The sequence below is a fragment of the Rhincodon typus genome, chromosome 2 (assembly GCF_021869965.1).
Source record: "Rhincodon typus isolate 14 chromosome 2, sRhiTyp1.1, whole genome shotgun sequence".
Taxonomy (NCBI): Eukaryota; Metazoa; Chordata; class Chondrichthyes; order Orectolobiformes; family Rhincodontidae; genus Rhincodon; species Rhincodon typus.
Window position 1 is genome coordinate 53799766 of NC_063333.1, and position 19599 is coordinate 53819364.

Genomic DNA, 19599 nt, shown 5'->3' on the forward strand with positions numbered 1-19599 from the left:
TGCCCCATGTCTCTTTTTAAAGCTTTCCTATTCATGTACCGATCCCGATGCCTTTTAAATGTTGTTATTGTATATGCCGCCTCCACCACTTTTGGCAGCTTGTTCCATATGCACCACCATCTGCATGGAAAACATTGCCCCACAGGTCCCTTTATGACCTTACCCCTCTCATCGTAAACCTATGCCCTATAGTTTTGGACTCCCCTACTCTGGGATAAAGACTTTGGCTATTCACCTTATCCAGGCCCTTCATGATTTTATAAACCTCTGTAAGGTCATCCCTCACCCTCTGATGCTCCAGGGAAAAAAAAGCCCCAGCCTATTCAGCCTCTCCCTATAGCCAAAACCCTGTAGTCCTGGCAACATCCTTGTAAATCTTTTCTGAACCCTTTCAAGTTTAACGACATCTTTCCTATAGTTAGGAGACTAGAATTGAATGCACTATTCTAAAAGTGGTCTCACCTATGTCCTGTACACCCCTCTACATGAGGTCCCAAATCCTGTACTCAATGCACTGATCAATGAGGGCAGGTATGCCAAACACCGCTTTCACCAACCTGACTACCTGCGACTCCACTTTCAATGAGCTATGCACCTTCCTTCTTCTTCCTCCTTCCTTCTTCTTCTTCCTCCTTCCTTCTTCTCCCCCCCACCCTAGGTCCCATTGTTCAGCAGCACTTCACAGGGCCCCACCATTACTGTGTAATTCCTGGCCTTGTATGCCTTTCCAAAATGCAACACCTCACATTTATCTAAATTAAACTCCATCTGCCAATCCTTGGTCTATTGGCACATCTAAGTAACCCACTCTTTTGCACTTCTGGGCTCTTCCATAATTGAGGATGGGGATATTTGTGGAACTTCCTCCTTCAGTGAGTTGTTTTATTGACCACCAGCATTGACTACTGGATTTGCCAGGACTGCAGTTCTTAGATCTGATCTGTTGGGTGTGGGATCGCTTAGCCCTGTCTGTCACTTGCTGCTTATGCTGTTTAGCACACAAGTAATCCTGTTTGGTAGCTTTGGTAGTTGGTGATACCACTTTTGGGCATGCCTGGTGCTGCTACTGGCACACCCTCCTGCATGTTCCCTTGAACCAGGGTTGATCCACTGGCTTGATGGTAATGGTAGAGTGGGAGATATACTAAATCAGATTGCACATTCTCTTGGTGTATGATTCTGCTGCTAACACTGGCCCACAGTAGATGCTCCGTCTCGAGTTGCTAAATCTGCTTGACGCCTGTCCATGAGACCTTAAGATATAGGAGCAGAATTAGGCCTTTTCAGTCCATTATATCTGCTTTGCCATTCAGTCATGGTTTCTCAGCCTCATTCTCCACAACCTATCTCTCTCTACTTAAATACATTCAGTGACCTGTCCTCTGCAGCCTTCTGAGGAAATGCATTCCACAGATTCGTCACCCACTTGCTGAAAAATTCCTCCTCATCTCCATTCTAAAGGGTCCTTCATTTTGAGGCTGTGTCCTTGAATCCTAGTCTTTCCTTTTAGTGAAAACATCTTCTCAACGGTCACTCTATCCAGGCCTCTCCGTATTCTGTAAGTCAGATCCCTCTTATGCTTCTAAACTCCATCAAATACAAACCCAGAGTGTCCTTAACCACTCCTCATAAATGACCTTCATCTCTTTTGGATCATTCTTGTAAACTACCTCTAGAACCCCTCCAAGGCCAGCATATCATTTCTTGGATAAGTGGCCCAAAACTGATTACAGTATTCCAAATGCAGTCTGACCAGAACCTTAGCAGTACATCCCTGCTCTTGTATTCTGGCCCTCTCGAAATAAATGCTAACATTGTATTCGCCTTTGTAACTGCCAACTGAATCTGCATGTTAACCTTAAGAGAATTCTGAATTAGGATTCTTGAGTCCCTTTGTACTTCAGATTTCCAAAGCCTTTCCCCATTTAGAACATAGTCTACGCCACTGTTCTTCTAATCAATCTGCATAACCTCGCACTTTCCCACATTATATTCTATCTGCCACTTCTTTGCCCACTGTCCTAGTCTGTCCAAGTCCTTTTCAGCCTCCCTGCCTCCTCAACACTAGCTGCCCTTCCATCTATCTTTGTCGCCTGCAAACTTGGCAGCAATGCCCTCAGTTCCTTTGTCCTTTGTCCAAATTGTTAACCAGATCAAAAAAACAATACAGCACAGGAACAGGCCCTTTGGCCCTCCAAGCCTGTGCCAACACATTTTGCCCTTCCATTTTAACACTGTCTTCAGTTACAGGATCCGTATCCCTCTATTCCCTTCCTATTCATGTTTTTGTCCAGATGTCTCTTGAATGTTGCTATTGTGGCTGCTTCCACCATCACCTCTGGCAGCACGTTCCAGGCACTTACCACCCTTTGTCAATGCTCCAGCAATTTGTTCTCTTGCCTCCCTCAGTATTCTGGGATAGATCCTGTCAGGACCTGGGGACTTATCTATCTTAATACTTTTTAAGACGTTCAACACCTCTTCCTTTTTAAAAGCAACTTGGCTTAGAAATTCGACACTCCCTTCCCTGAGATTATCCTCCACCAATTCCTTTTCTTTGGTGAACACCGACTCACTGCATTCATTTAGGACTTCACCTACGTCTTCTGGCTCCACACAGATTCCCTCCTTAGCCCTTGAATGGACCAATCGTTTCCCTGGCTAACGTCTTGCTTTTTATGTATGTATAAAAAGCCTTGGGATTCTCCTCAAACCTGTTTGCTAAAGACTTTTCATGACCCCTTTTTGACTTTCTAATTCCTTGTTTAAGTTCTTTCCTACTTACTTCAAGGGCTTTTTGAGTTCCCATCCTCCTAGACCTTATGTATGCTTCCTTTTTCTTTTTGACCAAGGTCATAACATCCCTCATCATCCAAGGTTCATGTAACTTGCCAAACCAATTCTTCATTTTCACAGGAACCTACTGTTCCTGAACTCCTATCAACTGCTGTTTGAAAAATTCCCACATGTCCAATGTGGATTTACCATTAAAAAGCAGCCTTCAATCAACATTCTCCAGTTCCTGCCTAATATTCTTGTAGTTCGCCTTCCCCAGTTTAACATCCTCACCCGAGGACTGCTGTTATCCCAATCCATGAGTATCTTAAACTCCAGGTATTATCGTCACTACTCCTGAAACGCTCCCCCACTGAAACTTCACTCACCTGGCTGGGTTCATTTCCCAAAACCAGATCCATTATAACCCCCCTCCCTGGTTGGACTATTTACATACTATGTCAAGAAACCCTCCTGAAGCTTCTTTACAAATTCTGCCCCATCCAAGCCCTGAGCACAAAATAAGTCCTAGTCCATGTAGGGGAAGTAAAAATCACCCATCGTAACAATCCTACTGTTTTTACATCTTTCTAAAATCTGTCTACATATTCTATCCTCTATCTCTTGCTGGCTGTTGGGAAGCCTGTAATATACACCCAACATTGTGATTTCACCATCCTATTCCTGAGTTCTACCCATATTGCCTCACTGCACGAGACCTCTGATGTATCCTCCGTCAGCTGTGAGATACTCGTTTACTAGTAATGCAACTTCCTCCACCTCTTTTACATCCCTTTCTGTCATACCTGAAACATCTAAAGCCTGGGACATTCAGCTCCCAGTCCTGCCCCTGTTTCAGCCAGGTCTCCATATGTCATAGTTCCAAGTACTAACCAAGGCTCTTAAGTTTATGTACCTTGCCTATTAATACTTCTCATGTTGAAACACATGCATATCAGACTACCTCCTTTGCTCTTTTCAGCAGCATTTCCTTGCCTTGTTCTTAGTCACGTTTGCCTTGATTTCCATCTCTCCCTCAGTTTCTGCATCTACTGCCTTACTCCTCTGGTTTCCGTCCCCTGCCACGCTAATTTAAACCGTTCCCAAACAGTCTGCCAAGTACCCCGCCAAGGACATCAGTCCTGGTCCTGCCCAGGTGTAACCCACACAGTTGTACAGATCCCATTTCACCCCCTCCCCCAGAACCAGACTCAATGTTCCATAGAGGTGAAACCCTCCCCTCTCAATATCTTTCAGCCACCGGTTCATCCTATATATCCTGCTGTTTCTACTCTGACGAGCTTGTGGCTAGTCAGTAATCCTGAGATAACTACCCTTGAGGCCCTACATTTCAACTTTCTTCCTAGTTCACTATATTCTGCTTTTAGGATCTCATCCCTTTTTTTTTTTTTTGAAACCAACGTTGTTAGTACCAACATGTACCATGACCATTGGCCATACATCCTCCCCCTCCAGAATGTCTCGGAGCAGTTGCAGGACATTCAGAACCCAGCACCAGGGAGGTAACACATCATCCTGACTCTTAATGCATAACGTAAATAGTTGTGGTCTCAACACTGACCCCTGCGGAACTCCGATAGTCACCAGTTGCCATCCTGAAAAAACCCCTTTATCCCCATTCACCGCCTTCTGCCAGTCAGCCAGTCCTCTATCTGTGCCAGTACCTTACCCCTAACACCCTGGCCACTTATGTTATTTAGCAGCCTCCTGTGTGGCACCTTGTCAGAAGCCTTCTGGAAATCCGAATAGGTCAAATCCATTGGTTCTCCTTTGTCTAACCTGCACATTGCCGCCTCAAATTCTAACAGATTTGTCAAGCATGACCTCCCTTGACGACACTGGGCTGACTCAACCCTATTTTACATTGCACTTCCAAGTACTCTGTGATCTCGCCTTTAATAACGGACACTCAAATCTTACCAACAATTGAGGTCAGTTGATCCAACCTGTCTTTTCCTGTCGTCTTCCTCCCTCCTTATGTCAACAGGAGTGTAACATTGTGCATTTTCCAATGCTCTGGAATTCTCCCAGACTGTGGTGATTCTTGAAAGATCACCACCCAATGTCTTCACAGTCTCTTCCACTATCTCCTTCAGTGTCATGGGGTGTAGTCCAGCCAGTCTGGGTGACCTTTCCACCTTCAGACCATTCAGCTTCTCCAGCACTCCCTCTTTAGTGATGGTGACTGCAATCAATTCTGCCCCCATCTCTCTTGAAGTTCTGGTATACTACTGGTGTCTTCCACCATGAAAACTAATACAAAGTACCATTTAGCATGGTGATAGTGCCACTCAATTCCATGTAAGATATTAGCAATATGAAAGCAAGACATTGTTTCCAAGGACTGTGCAATAGTCACTCTTACTGATAACTGTAACAGATAAATGCATCTGTGACAGGCAGATTAGTGAGAATGAGGTTAAGGTTTTTAACCCCCTTTGGTTTCCTAACCAACTGCCACAGCTGTGCCCTTTAGGACCCAGCCAGCTGGATCAGTAGTATTGCTGCTGAGCACCTGTTGATGGTGGACATAGAAATTCCTCGCCCAGAGTCCATTCTGCACCCTTGCCAACGTCTCTGTTTCCTCCAAGTTTGTTCAGCATGGAGTATGAATTCATCTGCTGAGGGAGGGCGGTATATGTGGTAATCAGCAGAAGGTTTCCTTCCTCAACATTTGGGAACTGGAGTCAAATTTAGGGACTCCCAAGGCAACACCATCCCGATTGTATAGCACTGTGCTGCCATCTCTGCTGGGTCTGCCCTGCTAGTGGACCTGTAGCTTATTCCTACAAGCATTTTCTGATCCTCCTTATTCCTAATCTCTACCCTTTCTGGATTCACTTGCAGATTTTTTGAGTCAAGATCCTTTCTTGCTCTGGTCCTTTTCTCATGGGGATGATACTCATTTTACATTTTGGCTGTATTTTTTGAAGTTTTGTATTTCCTGAAATACTTATTTCCCACTTGATCATTGTGTAAACATGGGTAAGGATTTTTAGCTCCTGATTGGGTATAGAAATGGAGTTGGGTAGCTACTAAAAATAGCAGTGCTAGCTGGTGTTCCTGCCTCTGATGAGTTTCTTCAGGATGGTGTAGGTTGCAATCTGGAAATACTTGGTTTTAGAATTAAACCCATTAGTCTTGCCAACAAGTTCATTATCTACTTTTAAAGAGCCACTTTTAATGAGGGCATATGCATTGCATGGTGGATCACAGACTCACCAAGTGCAAGGGAACTGGTTAAGTTCCTGTTATGGCCACGCCATGTTGTTAAATGATACCTTAAAAGGCCTTTAGCGCACAGGTGCCAACGAGAATGAAGATGTTGCTGGGAGACAATGGAGTCCGTACCCTCAGCATGGGGTGAACTGCTAAAAATGGAACTAGGTGGACATGTTTGAATACCAGTACTATCAGCAACTCTGTCTATTTAGCCAGGTCTTTCAGATTTGCCTTCATAGTAGAAGATTTTGCAGCACTGTTTGCCATCCTGTACTAAAGAAAAATGTGCTGGCTTGTCCAACCTCTCCCTGTAATGCAGTCTTTTGAGCCTTGGCAATATCCTTGTGAATTTCTTCTGCACTCTTTCCAGTTTAATAGCATCCTTCCTATTGCAAGGTGATTAAAACTGAACACAATACTCCAAGTGCGACCTCACCAATATCCTGTACAACTGCAATGTAACTTTCCAACTTCTATACTCGGTACCCTGATTGCTGTAGGCCAGTGTGTCAAAAGCCGCCTTCATAAGACACGAGCAGAAATTAGGCCATTCGGCCGATTGAGTCTGCTCCACCATTCAATCATGGCTGATAAGTTCCTCAACCCCATTCTCCCGCTTTCTCCCGTAACCCTTGATCCCCTTGATAATCAAGAACCTATCTATCTCAGTCTTAAATGTACTCAATGACCTGCCCTTCACAGTCTTCTGTGGCAGTGAATTCCATAGATTCACCACTCTCTGGCTGAAGAAGTTTCTCCTTATCTCCATTCTAAAAGGTCTTCCCTTTACTCTCTAAGGCTGTGCCCTCGGGTCCTAGTCTCTCCTACCAATAGAAGCATCTTCCCAACATCTACTCTGTCCAAGCCATTCAGTATTCTATAAGTTTCAATTAGATCCCCCCTCATCCTTCTAAACTCCAATGAGTATAGTCCCAGTGTCCGCAATCATTCCTCATTTGTTAAGCTTTTCATTCCTGGGACTATTCTTGTGAACCTCCTCTGAACCCACTCCAGGGCCAGTACATCCTTCCTGAGATATGGGGCCCAAAACTGCACATAATACTCCAAATGTGGCCTGACCCGAGTCTTATAAAGCCTCGGTAGTATATCCCTGCTTATATATTCAAGTCCTGTCAAAATAAATGCCAACATTGCATTTGCCTTCCTGACTACTGACTCAACCTGAAAGTTTACCTTGAGAGAATCCTGGACTAGAACTCCCAAGTCTCTTTGCATTTCAGACTTCTGAATTTTCTCCCCATTTAGAAAATAGTCCGTGCTTTTATTCTTCTTACCAAAGTGCATGACTTCACACTTCCCCACACTGTACTCCATCTGCTTTGCCCACTCTCCTAACCTGTCCAAATCCTTCTGCAGCCTCCCCACCTGCTCAATACTACCTGTCCCTCCACCTATCTTTGTATCGTCGGCAAACTTAGCCAGAATGCCCACAGTTCTTTCATCTAGATCATTAATGTATGAAGTGAAGAGTTATGGTCCCAACACTGACCTTTGCAGAACACTACTTGTCACTGGCTGCCATCCTGAGAAAGACCCTTTTATCCTCACTCTCTGCTTTCTGCCAGACAGCCAACCTTCTACCCATGCTAGCACCTTTATCTAACACCATGGGCCCTTATCTTACTTGGCAGCCTCCTGTGCAGCACCTTGTCAAAGGCCTTCTTGAACTCCAGGTAAATAACATCCATTGGCTCTCCTTGGTCTACCCTGCTTGTTACTTCCTCAAAGAATTCTAGCAGATTTGTCAGGCATGACCTCCACTTGATGAAACCATGCTGACTTTGCCCTATTTCACCATACACTTCCAAATATTCAGAAATCTCATCCTTTACAATGGACTCAAATCTTACCCACGACCGCGGTTAGACTAATCAGCCTGTAATTTTCCATCTTTTGCCTTACTCCCTTTTTAAACAGGGGTGCCACGTTAGCGATTTTCCAGTCCTCTGGGACCCTCCCTAACTCTAGCAATTCCTGAAAGATCATCACTATCTCTTCAGCTATCTCCTTTAGAACTCTGGGATGTAGTCCATCTGGTCCAGGTTATTTATCCACCTTCAGGCCAGTCAGTTTTACTAGCACCTTTTCCTTGGTGATGGCCACCATACTCAGCTCTGCCCCTGGACTCTCTTGAATTTTTGGGATATTACTTGTGTCTTCCACCCTGAAGACTGATGCAAAGTAATTATTCAGTTCCTCAGCCATTTTCTTGTTCCCCACTGCTATCTCTCCAGCGTCATTTTCCAGTTTCCAGTGGTCCAATGTCCACTTTCTTGCCTCTCTTTTGCCCTTTATATATCTTTTTAAAAAAAACTTAGTCTTCCTTTATATTACTGGCTAGCTTACCCTCATATTTAATCTTCTCCCTCCTTATTTCTTCTTCTTCTTGTTGCCCTGTGTTGGTCTTTGTAAGCTTCCCAGTCCTCTGGTTTCCCACTGCCCTTCCCCACATTATATGCTTTCTCCTTTGCTTTTATGCTATCCCTGATTTCCTTAATCAGCCATGGTTGCCTTATCCTCCCTGTACCATGCTGCTTTTTCCTAGGGATGAATTATTACTGCGTCTCCTGAATTACTCCCAGAAACTCCTGCCACTGCTGTTCCACTGTCTTTCCTGCTAGTCTCCTCTTCCAGTCAGTTCTGCTCAGCTCCTATCTCATACTTCTGTAGTCACCTTTATTCAGCTGTAATACCGTTACCTCTGATTCTGTCTTCTCCCTCTCAAATTGCAGAGTAAATTCTATCCTCTTATGATCACTGCCTCCCAAGGGTTCCTTTACCTTAAGCTCCCTTATCAAGTCTGCTTCATTGCACAACGCTAAATCCAGTATTGCTTGTTCCCTTGTGGGCTCCACCATGAGCTGCTCCAGAAAGTCATCTCATAGACATTCCACAAACTCCTTTTCTTGCAATTCACTACCAACATGATTTTCCCAGTCCACCTGCATATTGAAATCCCCCATGATCCCTGTGACTTTGCCTTCACAGCCCTGTCTACCTGTGACTCCACTTTCAGAGAGCCATGCACCTGAACTCCAAGATCCCTCTTCTACTACGTTCCTTTAAAACACTACCATTCACCATGAAACTCGTACCTTGATTTGACTTTCCAAAATGCAACATGTCACACTTATCTATATTAAACTCCGTATGCCATTTTTTGACCCACTTCCACAGTTGATCGAGATCCTGCTGCAATGTCTGATAACCTTCCTCACTGTCCACAATACTGCCTATTTTTGCATCATCTGTAAACTTGATATATCTTGTACATTCTGATCCAAACCATTGATATATCTAACAAACAGCAATGGGCCGAGCACCGACTCCTGAGGCACACCTAGTCACAGGCCTCCAGTCCGACAAGCATCCTTCCACTGTTACCCTCTGCTTCCTACCATCAAGCCAATTGTGTATCCAGTTTGCCAGTTCTCCCTGGATTCCGTGCATCTCACCTTGCAGAGCAGCCTACCATGTGGAACCTTATCAAAGGCCTTACTGAAATCCATATAGACTATGTCTACCGCCCTGTCCTCCTCAACCGCCCTGGTCACTTCATCAAAGAACCCTAACAAATTTGTGAGCCATGATCTCTCACGCACAAAGCAATACTATCTACTCCTAATCAAACCCTGCCTTTCCAAATACATGTATATCTTATCCCTCCGAATCTTCTCAAGTAACTTAATTACCATTGATGTTAAGCTTACTTGTCTGTAGTTCTCAGGTTTTTCTTTGCAGCCCTTCTTGAATAAGGGCATACTATTTGCTACTCTCCAGTCTTCCGGGACCTCACCCATGGCTAATAATGGTGCAAATATATCAGCCAGGCCCCCCGCAATTTCTTCTCTAGCCTCTTGCAGGGTTCTTGGATATATGTGGTCAGGACCAGGAGATTTATCCTCCTTCATACATTCTAATACGTCCAACACCACCTCTACTGTGATATGGACTGTCCCCAAGATATCACCACTAACTTCCCAAAGTTCCCATGTCTTTGTGTCTTTCTCCATTGTAAACACAGGAGAAATATTCATTGAGGACCTCGTCCATCTCCTGCAGTTCCACACATACATGTCCACTCAGGTTCTTGAGTAGATTTGTAGCTCAGGTTGTGGATTCTGTGGTTCGTTAGTTCACAGATGTTTCATTATCCTGTTGGGTAACATCATCAGTGCAGCCTCTGATGAAGCGCTGTTGCGTTTTCCCACCTGGTATTTAAACTCTGGGGTCGGTTGGAATTGGTTACCTCATTTCTGGTTTTTCTTCGCAGTGGTGTACATATAGGGTCTAGTTCTACATGTTTATTGATGACCTTCTTGGTGGAGAACAAAGCCTCTAGAAATTCCCGTGCTTGTCTCTGTTTGGCCTTTCCTAGGATCACGATGTTGTCCCAATCGAACTGGTGGTTCTCCATTATGTTTCGTCAGAGGCTGCACTGACGATGTTTGTCGCAGTCTTTGCATGGAATCTTGTTGCAATAAGCATTACATTGGACAGGAAGGAAACTGGCCACAAGAATACATGAACACAAACTAGCAGCAAAAAGACATGACCAGTACTCACTTGTCTCCATTCACACAGATAAGGAGAACCACCAGTTCAATTGGGGCAACATCAAGATCCTAGGACAGGCCAAACCAAGACAAGCACGGAAATTTCTAGAGGCTTCATTCTCCACCAAGAAGGCCATCAATAAACACATAGAACTAGACCCTATATGTACATCACTGCGAAGAAAAACCAGAAATGAGGTAACCAATTCCAACCAACCCCAGAGTTTAAATACGAGGTGGGAAAACAGCGCTTCTTCGGAGGCTGCACTGACGATGTTACCCAGCAGCGTAATCACATGTCTGTGAACTAATGAACCAGTTGGCAAGCGAACCAACCACAGCATATGTGTTCACTTTTGTCCTTGGGTCTTATTCTCTCTCTCTCATTATTCTTTTTCCTTCAATATACTTAAAGAACCTCTTTGGATTTACCCTAATCTTTTCAGCCAAAACTGTCTTGTGCCTCCTTCAGTAAACTCCTGTATCCCCTATATACCTCCAGGGATTCCCTTGATCCTAGCTGCCTGTACCTAAGGAGGAGGCTTGGCTTTATTTTTGGTCCAACCCTCAATATCTCTAGTCATTCAGGGTTCCCTACTCCTGCCAACCTTGCCCTTCACCCTCACAGGAACATATAGACCCTGAAGTCTGGCTATCACACTTATAAAGGCCTCCCACTTGCTAGAGGTCACTTTGTCTGCAAACAAACTACTCCAATCAAACCCTGCAAGCTCCTGTCTAATTCCATCAAAATTCACCTTGCCCCAATTTAGAACTTAAACTGTGAATCAGTTTTGCCCTTCTCCATAACTATTTTAAAATTAGTAGAACTATCATCACTGGTCCCGAAGTTCTCCCCCACTGTCACCTCAGTCACCTGTCCTATTTCCCAAGAGTAGGTCAAATTTTGCCCCTTCCTGAGTAGGACCCTCTATACACTGCTTGTACATTGCAGTATATATACTCTTAACAAATTCCACCCCATCTAAGCCCTTACCACTATGGCAGTCCCCGTCTATATTAGGAAAATTAAAATTGTCTACTATGACAACTCTTGCTCCTGCAAGTCTCCCCAGACTCCCTGCATATTTGTTCCATTAATTCCTGTTGACTATAGTACAACCCCAATAGCATCACCATCCCCTTCTTATTTCTTAGCTCCACCCACAAAGCCTTACTGGATGATTCCTTAGTTATTTCATCTGTGATACTCCCCTTAATCAAAAATGCGACTCCCCCTCTCCTCTTACCTCCACTTCTGTTCCATCTAAGCAGCTGTACCCCGGCACATTAAGCTGCCCATCCTGTCCCTCCCTTAGCCATGTTTTTGTAATAGCTATAATATCCTAGTCCCACATACCTATCCACACCCTGAGTTCATCAGCCATCTTGCACTGAAATAGATACAATTTAATCCAACAGGCATTCCTCGCTCCCTGTTGTTTTCAAGCCTGACCTGTCTCTTCAACTTGCTATTTCTGATTACTGTATCTATCTCCACTGTTGAGGTCCTGGTTTTTAACTTTATTTCTAGTTCTCTTTAATCAGTCCGCAAGACCTCATCCCCGTATCTACATATGTCATTTGTGCCAACGTGCACAATGACTTCTGGCTGTTCAACCTCCCCCTTGAGAATATTCTGCAGCTGCTCCGAGATGTCTGGACCCTGGCACCCAGGAGGCAACACACCATCCTGGATCAATACAGTGTGGAGCTGTGGAAACATGGGTCAGGCAGCATCAGAGGAACAGGAAAGTTGATGTTTCGGGTTTACATCCTTCATCCAGTTCTTCCTAGCTCCGAGTGACTGAACACCATCCTGGATTCCCGTTTGCGGCCACAGAATCTCCATTTCTTCCTTCCTAAATAACATTTTAAATCATTCTGAATTCTTAGGTAAGTTTCTTTCTACTCCAATGTCCTAGAATTTGTCGCCACCACTTCCCAGACTGTTTACTTACAACCCTCTTTTGAATTTTCTCAGGTTACAGTCCCCATCGCAACACCAAAACAGTCCTACAGATTTGAGAATGGCATCCCCCCTGACACTAGCTTCAACCTCAGCAGTCTTGACCACCCCATCCTTCACCACTGCCTGGCTCCTGTTATCTAAATGCGTTGAATTTACTTTGCTTTACTCTTGCATATTCAAGCATAACCACAAAATTTCAACAACGGCTTTTCTTCCCAACTTGTGACATCACTCAGAATCCCCTGAAGATCTATCATGCTCTATCCTGTTTATCTACCCTTCTATGCTGTATTCTCCGGCTAAACCAAACTGTTCACTTGTGGTCCCATATATTCTTCCATCAGAAAGACTACCTATTTCCACCTCCAATATTGCCTGTCTTACCCCTCTTCTGCCCTATGTCCAAACCCGACTGAACTCTGTTAAATTCTGGTCTATCATTATTCTGTCATCTCTTGTCAATCCCGCTCTTCCCCCCCCCACCTCCCCCTGCCAGTTGGTGGCTGTTTCCTCAGCAGTTTAGGCCCTATTCTTACTCACTGTACTTTACACCTTTTAAGGCCCTCCTTGAAATCCTGATTATCATTAAGCTTCTGGTCACCTTTTCCTAATTTCTCCTCCTTGGTCTCTGTTTATTTTGATTATCTGCTACTTCTGAGACATCCATCTTAAAGGCATTTTATAAATGGTGCTTGTTCAATGAAATCCTAATTGTCAGCAGCCAACAGCCATTAAAGTTAGCTTGTGGGTATATGTATTGTAGAGTTACTGAGAGGCTCACAGAGGATAGGGGTCAGCGGGAGAAGCAAGCATATAGACAGCAACTGTAAGAAACCCCAGAATGAGCATGAAGGCTGAGCCGCAAAGTTGCTGAAAGGATCACGTGGGACTAAGAGCATATGTTGGCCATGAAGAAAAATGGATGGGTGCTAAATATCCAAATACTTTAATTAGATTTGTGCAGTGCCGGGGAAGAGCAACTGTTAAATATTCAGAGACCAAAAACCAAATAGCAGCCAAAGGAACAGAGCTGGAAGCTGGATCGGGAGCCAGACCAATGCCAAGATTAAATTGTAACAAAATTAGAAAGAAATCTTGTCTCCTGAGAAAGATAAAACGAAAAATGTCTCCAGCATCTTCCTTCTAAGCCGCACAGCATTCTAGTAGTCCTTTGCAGACTGAGCTCATTTTGGTAATCTGACACCAACTTTGGGCAGTCTGAACATGTGAGCTGCTTCTTTATATGCCATGCACAAAGTAAACAAAAAAAATTGTTGGTGGCCCAATTTGACAAATAGTTCAGATGCTCTTCGTATTTGTACCACAAAAGCACTCAATGGTCAAAACCCGTAACTGCATTTTAATAGATGACAATACAGAGTTGCATGTCAATATTGACAGAAATAGAATGTAAAGTGACTCAAATGTAACACTTTTGGAGTCAGTTTTGGTCAAGAAATAAATATCCTGTATACAACTTTGTATCTGTATCTTGGAAAAATGTCCAATTTTTTCTTTCCAAATTTAAGCAGAAATGTCAGATATTGACACCATATCACCTTTCGATGTTTTTAAATTTTATTAATCCATTGACTATATAATCCAGTGCTATATTCTCAACTCTCATCTCCTATGAAAGCCCTCAATTCATTTCTTTTGAATAGTTAAATCTAGAGGCCTCAATGCTGTCCTGACTGGCCTCCCAAGTTTACCGTTTGTAAGCTTGATGTCATCCCAAACTCTACTCATGTCTAAACACACACCAAATCCATTCAATCAGCATCCAGGCTCACTGATCTTTTTAGCACTGGTGAAACAATGTTTTGATTTTAAAATTCTGATCTTTATTTTAAGATCCTTCCATGGCCTCTCCCCCTTCCTGTATTCTCCAGTCACATGATCTTCAGAGATACCCACAGTGATCTATCTTTTGTTTTTTTGGCCATCTTTGATCTAATTACTCTACTGCAGTCATGCCTTTGGTTGCCAAAGCTCTGCAATTCTTCCCTGTCCCTCCACGTTGTTTTCCTGCTTGATACATGCCTTAAAACTAATGTCAGAACAACATTTTCATCATCTGATCTAATAGTTCCTTATTTGTTTTGGTGTCATTTTTTTGTTTTGTAATGTTCCTGTGAGGCAACTTGAGATGTATCACTAAAGACACAATGTAAATACGTCTTCATAATTTGCCTTTGTACGAGACATTGCAGTGTTAAAGCAATGAAATATTATACCTCTTGAGTCATCATGCAAGATACTGAACTAGTCTCTGCAAGTCTGAGTTTTTTTAAAAACGCTGTTAATGTCTTGAGTTAGTCTAATATTAGTTGTATTTAAGTCATTGCAGAAAGGCAATGTCAAAACATTTTAAATTTGCTAACTTGTTTTGCCTTTCTCTTTCAGGAGAAAAGAGTGCACAGATTTACAGTTTAGAAGTAGTAGTCCAGCAGCATCTGAAGTGAAGTAACTGGTCCTGTTTACAGGGTGGATAAAACAAAATGATCTTCAAATCTGATCTTTGCTAATATCTTTATTGTGTTGATCCTTAAGCATGGGCTACATTTATTATTGTTGGTCTTGTCATATAGCACTTTTGATCATGTAAAACTAAAATCCATTTTCCTACTGGAAGCACTAAAAAGTGTGTTCCTGGTCACATTCCAGTTGAATCACTCTTGTATCTACTTGATTGACAGTAGACCCGCTTCATATTTCTCTGACGTATTTATTTCTAATGCGCAAACTTACGGTGAGTGTATCCTAATATAACTTACTTTATAGGTTCCAACTGCATTAGTTTTTAAAGTGAAACTTAATTGGTTTAAGATACCATTTGAACCACAAAATTATTCTTTTCTTTTTGCCTTTTTTATGATCACCTTGAAGACTGAATTAAATAAGAAAGCTAATGCCAATTAAAAGTAGTAAATTTACCTCAATTAGGATATCTTCATATTGATAACAGAATATTTTTTTCAGTCCCAAATCTAAATGTAAAGAAAATGTGGAACCCTGGTTTATATTGTTTCTTATCTTGAAACACTCTTTCAAACAGACGATTGCAACAAAAGAAACATGATACATGTAGCATATCAACAAGCATCTGTGGAAGGAATAGCCATTTGCTTCATATTCCCTGTATTTGTTTCAAATTTTCAGTAATTTTCTTTTTATTTTCCTTGCGTTTTTGATTTAATTCGCAAAGAGAAATATAGTGGTGTCAACTTGCTGTGAGCAATACTTGCAGTATTCTTATTTAAAAATTCATGTCTATAACCAGCTACAGAAAAGTTTAAATGAAGCTTTACCATAACTGTAGGAAATATAGATTTTATCATCGTGGTAGAAGATATCACATTGTAGTAGAATTTCAATTATTTGTTAGACAAGGAAAATGCATATCAGAGTACTTGGGGAGGTTCTCTTGACCAAATATTGAGATTTCACTACATATCATGTGATTCTGATCCTATATTTTATATCCACACCATTTTACATGGATGAGCTGACTTTTGCCATTACTGTAGGGCTAAATACTTGAAAAATCCCTTCAGCTCTCTAAAACTCAGTTCCATCCAACATTTTTAACCTTCTCTTTTACAGTGTCTTATAGTTTCACAAAAAAAATTGAACTGTGACCCACAGTAATTTATTGGGTCTATTTTTAATAAGTTGAAATTGCATCTTTTTAATTTAGCCACTAAACTAATAATGGCTTTGTTCACAAATGAAACTGGAGGTTATAAGCAACTTGTATTTTTCAGAGTATATTAAGTTGCTAGCATCATTTTGAATTGAAATAACTTGCATTTTTGTACTCATCTAAGCATTGATGTTTTTGTAAATTCTGGGTGCCTTTTACCCATAAATTCTGTTTGAATGCTTTGCACTGCCTGAAATACCTGCATCTTGGGAGAATTAAAGATTGTTTTTCTCTCAGTGAAAAACAAATCGTGCACAGGTTTTTCCCTGATTTAATTAATATCTACCTTGAAAGTTCTATACTTCTGATTTGCCCATCTAATCCAAGTAATATTTAATTGGTTTCAGTGTTTACAATTGGTATTCTTTGAAACAACTGTTCTGAAAAAGTGCTCATTTTGAAGATTATTTTAGGTAAAATGGTGAGTCTGCTGTGAACTGAATAATGGAGTTGTTTGCTCCATAAAATATAGGTTAACTAGAGCTTTTCTTTAAAGTGTGTTTTAACCATGCTGGACCTTGTTTGGTAATCTGGCACCAACTTGGGTTTGTGATTTAATACTGTGACACCAAAATAAAAATCATTTTTGTGTATAGAAAATAGTAAATGACAATTCCAATTTTAACTTAAATTAGGGATCACATGTTCCAGAGTTTAGCAGGTCAGTACTTCCTTCATGTTATCTAGTGAGAATCAATGAAAAATATAAGCTTATATAAGATTTAAAAAAATCTTAAACTTCGTTAGTGATGAAACTGAAATATTTCCTAAAACTAAAACAAACCTCCTATATTGATAAAAGAAATTTGTGATAAAAGTATCAAATTTTGTATGTTTAAGATATATGTACAAAATATTATTTTCAAGTTTCTTGTCCCTAGTTAAAACTTGGAGTGAATATCATATTGTTTGCGAATGCTTTTCATGTTTAAAACACGTGACTCAGTTTTACAAGTCTTTCATATTTTGTAAATGTTATGTACCTTCTGTCTTTTTATACTAAACATGTTTAGTACTGTCAGGTATTCTGTTGTTCACTGTACATTTCTGTTCTGTGGAGATTTTTGACCCATTGTAACTATTTGGAGTGGCCTGAAGTGAGAGTTGGCTATCAATTAAACCTATTGACTTGAAGACAATTTTGTTTATTCAACTACTAAAATTTATTTCTGAATAAAGTATACATTAAAATTTGAAAAAATATTTTCAAAATATTTAGCACTAACTGGCAAGATGCTTTCCTTTTGCAACACAATGGATGCTTAGCTCATTAAGCTTGCAGAAACTGTCAGTTTAATTGCTGCACCTTGTTTTTAACATCTACCACAGTCCTTTGGTCTGTTTGTTTGGTTTTTGAAAAATTAGAAGTTATTGAAGCATACCTGCTCTTCAGTTCAAGGAGCATTGAGTTCATTTGGTGCTCTTTCTATTTCTATCCATTTTCAATTTAGCTGTAACTAGATTAAATGACTATCAGTGGCAGCACAAACCATTTACATGCAAAACTGTTAGTACTTTTGCTTTCAAATTTAACCCAGCATTGCATGTAACTAGAAAGGAAAAATGCCAGTACAAAAATTAGAACACCAGTTTAAAATGTTAGGGGTTGATTTAGCTGTGATGGAAGAAGAATGGGGACCATGAAGCCTCTGAAGAAGGGTCCAGACCCAAAACATCGACTTTCCTACTCCTCTGCTGCCTGAACTGCTGTGTTCCTCCAGCTCCACACTGTTGACTGTGACTCCACCATCTGCAGTTTTTGGTATCTTTGAGAGAAGCTTGCCCACCTTGAAGAAGTTGTCCTCCACCCTCCAGAAAGAAAAAGCCCAGTTCTGAAGAAGGGTCCTGACCTGAAACGTCAACTCTCCTACTCCTGATGCTGCCTGACTTGCTATGTTCCTCCGGCTTCACACTGTGTTGACCATGAAGATTGATATTCTAACACACGTAAGTGGTGAATAGCAAGAGCAGGAAGGATAAGCCAATGTATGAAGACACATCCAAAAAATTATGACAAGAAACATTAAAGTTTGATAATCCTTTTCTTAACTACTTCAAACAACTTGTAGATTATTGAAAATAGAAAACATCTAATAAGTAATGTCCATCAGTCTTTATCAAAAATCAGATGAATCCTGAAATAACTAAAAACAAGATGATTGATAATAAGATTGATAATATTATGAAGAAAACAAAAGGTTTATAAGAAGTACCACAGCTTTACAGATTACATTCTCAGATTGAAGGGGGAGGATGTTGCAGCAGTCCAGGAAATTATTTTTCCAAGCTCTTGTAAGTGGGATTATGTGCTACAGGATGGCAAAATGGCCATTTCAGTACCCATCTCTGAACAAGACAACAGAACAAAACGGAGTAACCACTGGCCAATTGGTTTAATGTTTAAGTTAATTTTAGACTCTTTAGATATGGTAGTTTCATTTTTAAACTAAAAGAAAATGGAGGAAATCAACATGGATTTTAAGGGGAATGTAATGATTGATAGACACCATAGTTGTTTGAGGGGATAAATGTTGAGGGAAAGGGATAGAATACATTGGCTAAGGAAGCCTATGTGATTAGAACAAAGAAAATTGCAGCACAGGAACAGGCCCTTCGGCCCTCCAAGCCTGCACTGACATGCTGCCCATCACATTTAGACCAAAAGACAGAAATTTCTAAACTCCATTTGTCTAGAAGGAACTGGGAGGGAATCCTTCAGGACAGCAACGTCTTCAACCTCTGTATTAGGAACTGTAAAGAAGTGATGGCATGGTAGCTCAGTGGTTAGCCCGGCTGCCTCACGGTGCTAGGGACCCAGTTTCAGTTCCACCCTCGGGCAACTTTTTGTGTGGAGTTTGCACATTCTCCTCATGTCTGCGTGGGTTTCCACCGGGTGCTCCGGTTTCCTCCCACAGTCCAAAGATGTGCATTGGACAGGTGGATTGACCATACTAAAATTGCCCATAGTGTTCAGGGATGTGTAGATTAGATGGATGGGTCTGGGTGGGATGTTCTGAGGGTCGGTGTGAACTTGTTGGGCCGAAGGGCCTGTCTCAACACCGTAGGGAGTTTGTTTATTTTATGAGTTTTTACAACTCAAACCCCCTACCCTTCCGGGGACAGTATACCTCCATTCCCATCCTATTTATGCATTTATCAAGATGCCGTTTAAAAGTCATTATCATATCTGCTTCCACTACCTCCCCCGGCAGCGAGTTCGAGGCACCCACCACCCCCTTTGTGAAAAAACTTGCCTCGTACATCACCTTTAAACCTTCCCCCTCGCACCTTAAATCTATGGCCCCAGTAACTAACTTTTCCACCCT

At 41.7% G+C, this 19599-nt stretch overlaps 1 protein-coding gene across 1 annotated transcript in view; it reads left to right on the forward strand.

Moving 5' to 3' along the window:
* dazl (deleted in azoospermia-like) overlaps positions 1-17370 on the forward strand; it is a 153198-nt gene extending 135828 nt beyond the window's left edge. Inside the window, exon 10 of the mRNA XM_048613226.1 lies at positions 14974-17370. Coding sequence (XP_048469183.1) covers positions 14974-15003 — 30 coding nt within the window. The 3' untranslated portion in view covers positions 15004-17370. The remainder of the gene's footprint in view (positions 1-14973) is intronic.
* The last annotated feature ends 2229 nt before the right edge of the window (positions 17371-19599 follow it).